This window comes from Charadrius vociferus, unplaced genomic scaffold (assembly GCF_000708025.1).
Source record: "Charadrius vociferus isolate BGI_N301 unplaced genomic scaffold, ASM70802v2 scaffold14, whole genome shotgun sequence".
In the NCBI taxonomy this organism is placed as follows: Eukaryota; Metazoa; Chordata; class Aves; order Charadriiformes; family Charadriidae; genus Charadrius; species Charadrius vociferus.
In genome coordinates, this window is record NW_009648876.1 from 9547831 (window position 1) to 9555725 (window position 7895).

General features: G+C 56.4%; 2 protein-coding genes across 2 annotated transcripts in view; both read right to left on the bottom strand.

The window, feature by feature from the left end:
- The window catches only part of RPS6KL1 (ribosomal protein S6 kinase-like 1), an 8366-nt gene extending 8305 nt beyond the window's left edge, over positions 1-61 (bottom strand). Inside the window, exon 1 of the mRNA XM_009887035.1 lies at positions 43-61. Within this exon, the coding sequence (XP_009885337.1) occupies positions 43-61 (19 nt within the window). The remainder of the gene's footprint in view (positions 1-42) is intronic.
- Positions 62-5558: 5497 nt separating this feature from the next.
- Positions 5559-7895, bottom strand: part of PGF (placental growth factor) — a 4519-nt gene continuing 2182 nt past the window's right edge. The window contains exons 4-6 of the mRNA XM_009887036.1: positions 6495-6524; positions 6350-6412; positions 5559-5580 (exon numbers count right to left, since the gene is read on the bottom strand). Of these exons, the coding sequence (XP_009885338.1) occupies positions 5559-5580; positions 6350-6412; positions 6495-6524 (115 nt within the window). The remainder of the gene's footprint in view (positions 5581-6349; positions 6413-6494; positions 6525-7895) is intronic.

The window sequence follows — 7895 nt, forward strand, 5'->3', positions numbered from 1 at the left end:
CCCGGGACTGGGGGGTCCCGGTGGGGGTCCCGCCGCCCTCACCCCAGGGCGGGTTCTTCATCGCTCTGTTCACACGCGGTGGGCGCTATGGCTCTTCTTGCTTTATTATCATCGTTAGTCACCATTAATTGTCCTTAATTAATAAAGCTCCTGTTCATTAAGTACTGCCTTTGCTACCATATTTCCTTCCTCCCATAATTAGGTAATTAGTTGTGTTTTAAATAGCCTTTGCCTCTACCCACCTCTTGAAGGGTGCACCTGTTGCAGCAGCTCCCTGTGGACCTGTTTCAGGCAGCAGGGCTGTGCTGGGTGACCTGTCCCGTGCTCCCTGGAGGGATGCACTGGTCCGCTGGCCATGCTCCCCAGAGGGATGTCCCAGTCTCCTGTCTGAGCCCCCCCTCCCTGAGCTCTCGGCTGGCCCTTTTACCAACTCTTGCAGACTCATTTGGTTTTACAAACTTACTTCAGACACAGAGAGCAGGGAACATCAGCACAAACGTGTTAAGGTGCAGCAGAATGGCAGCGCGGTCAAGATCCCAGCTGGTGGTTAACAAATGGCATGTGGAAAATATCAGTCTTTGGCTTCAGCTGGCCTGGCTGTTTCTTGGAAAGGTAGGTCTGCAGGGCCTGCTAGATAACTGCGGGTGTTAGCAAGGGAGGTTTGCTGAATCGGGAGCGCTCAACCAGTTATGGCTCAGATCAGCTGGTTTGCTGCGTCTGTGGGATGGTCGGTCCAAAAAACTTTCTTTCTGGAGGGGCGGCAGGGGACCTGTAAAGGGAGGACAGCTGGAATGAAATCCCAGTGATACCCTAAGAAAAACTGTGCTAAGATCGGCTGGGAAGATGGAGGCACCTGCATCTCCATCCCTCCCTTGCTGACCTCTGGGCATGTCCCATCGCAACAGGAAATATTTCTGAAAGGGCGATATGCTTTGACAGAAGCTGGCCCCGTGTTGTGCCATCAGAGCCACACCAGCCTGGATGGTTCAGCCCCTGCTGGAGCTGGTACTTGCTGTGGGGGTGGTCCCTGCCTTTCCAAGGGTGGCATCTGAGCCCGGAGCAGAGTGAATGCCCCAGAGCCAGGCCAGGATGCCCAAGGGAGCACCCGTTTGTGGCTGACCCGTTACTTGGTACCAGAGCCCAGGGGCTTCTCCTTCAACAGAAAAGTCTGAGTGGGCAAGAAGTGAAGCGGTGCCTGGGATGAGAGCGGGGACTCTGCCAGCACGGCTCACCTGCCTGACTTCAGCAGATCTGTGTGGGCCTGGAGAGGACAGAGAGCACCGGTAAACTACCAAACCCAGCATAATGTAGAGGGGTTTGGATATTGGGGTGATGGTGACAGAGAGATGTGTGAAGAGGAGTTGCCAGGAGGGGAGAAAAACTCCAGTGAGTCCATTGCCAAACACTTCCTTTAGCCCTCGCAGAGATGAACCAGCTGTTACTCAAAGTCACATCAGGACTGTGTTTAAGGCTTTTTTTTTTTTTTTTTTTTGCTTCACACAGTTAAAGCTGTGTCCCCTCTGGATGGGAAGGGAGGAGCTGGAAGACGGTGGTTTGACCTCCTTTGGGGAGCCCACAGCAGAGCTTTGCAGAGCTGAGTGGGGCTGAGTTTCGGCAACGCTGAGGTCGCTTGGCCCTGAGCAGTCACACTGCGGGGCCAGCAAGGCAGAGGGGACAAGGGACAGCACAGAAGATACTCAGCCAAAGGCATTGGTGAGGAGAAGTGCCTGAAGGACCGTCCTGAGGAAGAGGCCCGCAAGGAGAGAAGATGCATGCCAGCCCTGAGGTACACTGGCCCTTACCTGGGCTTCCAGTTTCCCATGTCAGTGCTGTCTGGAGGATGCTAAATTTGGGTGATTGTTTTCAGATTAACCTGCTTAAACAGCTTGCGGCTCTTGGCGGGAAGTGGGAACTTCCAAAGCAAGACCAGTACCAACACGTAACAGGGAGGGGAGTGAGAGCTGCCCTTTTTCTCACAGCCTAAAATAGACGCATGAGAGCTGGCAAAAACTTAAAACACGCTGAGGCTGCAAACATTGCTGGCTGCAACAAGCAGAAAGATTATGCCCAACTTCGTGAGGATGCAAAATCTCGTAAGTCACAAGGAAGAGGTTTGGACCTCAGCACATCTTTATTTGCACAGAGACACATGGGAGACCTGGATGTACAGGGAGAAGCTGCTGGGAGGCAGCGCTCTGCTGGCATCCCAGGATCTGGGAGGCTGGAGGTTACGGGCAAAGCTTTAACGTCGGGGTTTCATCAGCTACGATGCTGCATCTCTGGGCTGATCTCCTCATCGCCTTTTCAGGTACTTCCCCAAAAATACATGATGTTTTGTTCCTAGTGCAGTCCGGAGCCTAGCTTACGTTTGGTCTCCCCTATAACTCTCCTTCTAGACCATCTTGGTGCAGCTCTGGCTCCTAACGCCTTATTAAACAAACCTTTGCTCTGTAAGGCTGGGAGACACAGGGAGCCCAGGGAGATGCTGATAACCCCGTGCCGTGCTGCTCCTGTGAGACAGCTGCCCATCTGCAAGGGGTGTGCAGGCAGGGGAAGGATGGGGGATTTGGGAGCACTGGGCCAGGGGCACGTTTGCTGCCTGTCCATGGAGGACCAGCATGGGTTTGTTGTGCTCCCCGTTGGCTTTGGGGCTGGGGTCTGTCCCGGTCTCTTTACAAGGGAACCAGTCCCCTCCTACAGCCCCGCTCTGCAGCGCCTGGGGGACGTGGGGGTCTGTGAACAGAGCTGACCTTGTCAGGGTGCTCAGGGGACACATCTGCTGTGACCAGGGAGTGCTGGCAGGAGCTACTGGTGTAAGCCTCCAAAAAAGGCACAACTGAGAGCAACACGGAGGGAGGACAGACAGACAGTGGCTGGTCCCCTTGGGAGGGAGCATGGGTGGTGGCCGTGAGCCCTGAGGCCAGAAGCCCCACTCTCCCCCTCATGGCAGCAAGCCACCACCCTGACCCTCATATCACCACAGGGTGTGACGTGCTGCTGGAAGTCCCTGCCACCCTGGGATGAGGAGGATCCTGGGTGTCCCAGGCTTCTCCCCTCTAGCAGGGACAGGGAAGGGAGCTGGTCCTTCCCTGGGCGCATGATGCCTGCAGCAGTCCTGGGAGCTTCAGGGAGCTACTGGTGCTCATCAGGTTCCCCTCGCCAGTGAAGCCTCAGTCAAACACCCCCTGGAGCTGGAAGAAACCCAAACATGCGGAGATGCAGCTCCCAAACCTTCTGTGCCAGTGGTACCGCATCTTTGCCGTCCACCCTGACACTCCATGCTACGTGAGGAGCAAGGGATGAGGCCACACACAGCACCCAGGGGGCTCAGGCGATGCAGGGGGAGAAGCAACACAGGGTGACCATGCAAGGCAGGCGTCTGGCCCCACCAGCTCTAGGCAGAGCTGTCTGAAAACTCTCAGTGCTCAGAAGCAGCCAAAGAGGTGACTCCAGACACCAGGAACTTTTAGGAAAAGCCGCTGGGCAGGATTTTGTTTGAATTTTTTTAACCCTAATCACCACGCTTGACAAACTTAGTTTTATTAATTAACATCCTTGGGTTTATGTAACTACCTTTTTAAAGGTTTAATACTACCACAGTGAAATTTTCAGTGTTAAAAACAATACGGAAACCATCACATGCATCCCTCAAGTGCTGCAGAGTTCTCCTGCACAACCAGCCAGGTTGGAATGGCAGGTGGGGATGGGGAGAACCTGCATGGACCAGACAGGCCACCAGATCTAGGGTGCCATGTGGCCCACGCAGACCCTGAGCAGCACGGGAAAGGGAGAAGAGAGTCCCCCTCATCCATAAGGCAGCCAAGACGGAGCTTCATGAGCCAGTGTTGAGGCAGAGCCCACACAGATTGTGCCCCAGGACACTGTGGCTGCCAGAAGTGGAAATGGGGTCCAAAAGGGATCTGGGAAGCTCCTGGAGGATATGCCCACCTACATGGATGCATTCACCCAGTCCCCGCCATGCTGCATGGAGGTTCACACCACCTCAACACCCACCGCCAGGGTACCGCTGCCACAGGATCTGCCCTGTCCCCGTGTCCTTGTGCCAGCCTCAGGCAGCACCAGCATTCTGGCTCTGAGGGAACCTGCCCCAGCTACAGGCTGCCATGTCAGGTGTGGGGAAGAGCTGCCCTGTACCCCAACACCTGCTACATTAGTCTCCACTCTTGCTCCTCAGTGCAGGACAAACCGCAGGTCACCTCACTTGATGGTAACGTTGAAGCCTTTACACATCTTACCCTCCAGCCTTTCGCTTGAAGCTTTCAAGAATTGATTTTCATTTTAACCCCATGCCAGGGGTGCCCAACTCACCCTTAGGGTTTCCAGCTACATGCACTGCTCCAGGGTACAACTGCTCTCAGTGACAACTTTCACAGTTGGGCTGGTTAAGCGAGATGCTTGCAGGGAGCAGCAGGGGATGCTGGGAAAGGGAGAGGAAGACCCCCATGGGCACTGCTTAAGTCATGCAGAAACAAGGGCTGGGGCTGTCCCCCAGACCTGGACACGGACCTGGCTGAGTGGGGAAAGCAGGAAAGAGCAGCACCCCAGCCCCCTACACACCCCAGGATGCTCCCAGTAAGAGATGGGGCCCCCAGGCCAGCCTGCCCTGACAGGAACCTTGGTGGCATGTTTCTTGGGTGGGAAGGCACCCCCTCCCCTATTGAACTCCAGCACATGGGTAGCACCCAGCCTGGGGAACAGCTTGGTCCCAAACTGCTGGTTGGCCACCTCCATCATCACACCAATGGCAGCCCCCTGGGTGCTGCAGGAGTTGGTGCTGGGGACAAGCCCTGGGCCACCACAGAACTGCCCTCCTTCAGCCTGGGTGGGCGCCCATGGGGCACAGCACTGCCCACAGCTGCTGGAAAGCAGGCAGGAGCACGCACAGTGCCACCTCCTGAGTCTCACCACCAGGTTTTATTGAGCAGGGCAAGGCTGGGATGTGGCTGTGAGTATGTGAGGAGCCCCGGCAACCCCAATTCCCTCCCTTTCCCCACCAGGAGGGCTTCCTGGGCAAGTTCCCTGGCACCCTCCTGGGCTGCCCCGTGCCAAGGCTGGGACAAATGCAGCCCTGCATCCCTGTCTGCCCCGGGTTTCCTTCCTCCCCAGCTGCAGAGCGTTGGAATGACAGAGCAGTTTTGCAGCTGCAGCCCTCCAAGCAGTCCCCGCTCACCCCCCACATCATGCCATCCCCCAGCCAGCTCCAGCAGCACATCCACCAGCTCCACTCCTTGTTGCCCCCAGGATGCCCTCAAACACCAACGCGCTGCTTGAGCCCCTCCTCATCTTCAGCCCCAGACCTCGTTCATGGGTCCTTTTGTCCGGCTGCCAACAGTGCAGATGGGGCAAGGGAGTCCTTGGTTCCAGGCTGCGTTCCCACCAGGGCCAAGCAAGAGTTCAGTCAGCTCTTCCCTGATGGAGTCCTGTTCCCCACCGCTGCTTGGAGGGGCACAGCTCCACACGTACGTCCCCCACACCAGGGGGAAACACAGCTGGCTTAAACCCAGACAGCAGGAGCGAGGCCGGGGGCAGAGCGGAGGCTACCTGCGCGGCGTGCCACATCTGCAAAGAGAGCACGGCATGGGGTGAGTGCTGCCAGGACAGGGGTGGGGGAGACAGACACACCAGGACCTCCAGGCTCACCCGCTCTGCCCCAGGTCCCCCCCCTCCCTGTGCCCGACCTCTCCAGCACCAAACTGTGGGGTAGGGACCACAGGCAGCCTCTTCACGGGGAGGAGCGAGGGCGATGAGGCTGTAGGTGGTGGCTGAGCCCTGAGCAGCAAGCTTCAGACAAAACAGGGAAATGCAACGGGAAAGGGCCAGCCACAGGCACCATATCCCAAAATTGTCTGCAGTAAGAGTCCAGCCTGTGCTGTTAGGGCAAGCGCTTCGAGACAGTCAGCTAAATGTAAGGAGGGAAAGGGTAGAGTAACCCAAACAACGACTTGTCAAGGACTGCAGGAAGGACACAGCTGGCAGCAAGATGAGGCTGAAACTGGAAATTCGTGGATCCCAGAAACCCAGCGTGGTCTGTGATGATGACAGAGCTACACACTGTCAAGTCACCCAGCCCATCCATCCCCATCCCCGTCCCCTGGATGGGTTTGGCCAGCTTCAAGCGGCTGACCCTGGAGACTACCCAGCACCTATTGAGCCTTCAGTAAAAGGCCTGTTTCCCCACAGCCGCCCACTGTCCCCTCCGTCCTGCTTTCTCCTGTGCCTGCTCAGCACAAGCCCCTCACTGCTCACAGCGTCAGTAAAGACTTAAAGCTGCTCATCCCAAAGAAATAAACCCAGATGACACCACCCATACCTACCCCTGATCACTTACAGTTCACAGTCTTTACGTCTCTTCTTGTCTTGTCTTCTCTTACCTCGGCCCTTGGACTTCCTCCTTCAAAAGGACAAGAAAGGCTGATGTGTGGGAGATGGGACCCACAACCCCAGCAGGTAACACCACCCCCGACATCACTTACCTTCCCAACCTCATCAGGTCCTGCCGGGGCCTGCCGGGTGGAAAAAGGACAGAGCAAAGTGGTTACTTGAGCAATGCTCTCTGTTGAGCTGCTGTTGAGGGGGTTTATTAAGATGCCCCAGTGCACAGCACAATCTACTTGTTATCATTCATGCTTAAAACAGACCCAATATGACTTCCCTCCACGTTATCAACTCCTCAGCCAGGAGCTGATTGCAGTAGGCAGAGACAGCAAAGGGGCAGGGGATGGTTGGCTTTGGTGACTCCCCTGGGGATGTGACACTTTGCCCACGAGGCTGGGAAGTACAGGTTCAGTTTCGGCTGCTCTCAGTGACAACTTTCATAGTTGGGCTGGTTAAGCAAGATGCGATGTCCTGAGTAACATGTGGGATTTGCTGCAAAGTCTCAGTAGTGGTTCTGAGACAACAGCCACGACATACTTGGCTTATGCATCCCCTATAGGGGCCAAGGCCAGGACATCCAACGTGCCTGTGCTAAACTTCAATGGGAAGTGCTGTGAAGGTGTAGAAGGCGGCTTAGGGAGAAGCTGAAAGGTGCTGCAGAAACAAGAAGTTTACACAGTTTCAAAGGCAGCCTGCACAAATCCTTGTAGGAGATCCCCTGGGAGTTACCCTAGGTAGGAAAACCGCAACAGGCTCAGGAAATTCCCTGCATGGAAAATAGCTGGAAGCGGACGGGGAGAGGAAGTAACACATGTGCTTCTTCCCACTCCCTCTTCTGCATCCACCGACAGACGCTCCAGAGACAGCGTGGAGCTGGATGGGTCTTGGGTCTGCTCCAGCACAGCCGCTCTTACAACTGCGGGGGAATACCGACCCAATCTGGGGATCCTCTTCTTCCAGGCAAGGGTCGTGTCTAACAGCTGCCCAGCAGGACATTCAAGCCCCAGCTTTCGCAATACTAAATCACCCAGGGGTCATGATGGAGCGTGAACGCCAGGAGTCCCATGCAGGCGGTGCTGGAGAGGCTCTGCGGCAGGGACCGGCTGTGGTCAGCACCGGAGTGGCTCCCTGCTCCCACAGCACTGCAGCCGCCGGCCAGAGGCCCCATCCTACCCAAGCTCTCACCACTTCTGGGACACAGTGAGCACCCCAAGGGGTTAAATATGTGCCAGGATTCTGTGGCAGGTTGGTGCTGCACATCCATCCCGCGCCAGTGCTGTGTATCCATGCCAGGCTGGCGCTGCACGTTTTAAAGCTTTCATTTATCGGCTTGGACGTAAACCCCCCGCTCCCCAACCCCACATGGGGCAGCCTCCCTTAAATGGGGGCCTGAGGCCCAGCCCTTCAGCTCTCTCTTTGGGCCACAGTCACGCTCAGGTATGCCAAGCCACGGAGCTCCCTGTGGAGCCACCACCTTGAGGATGCTGCCGCAGCCCTGC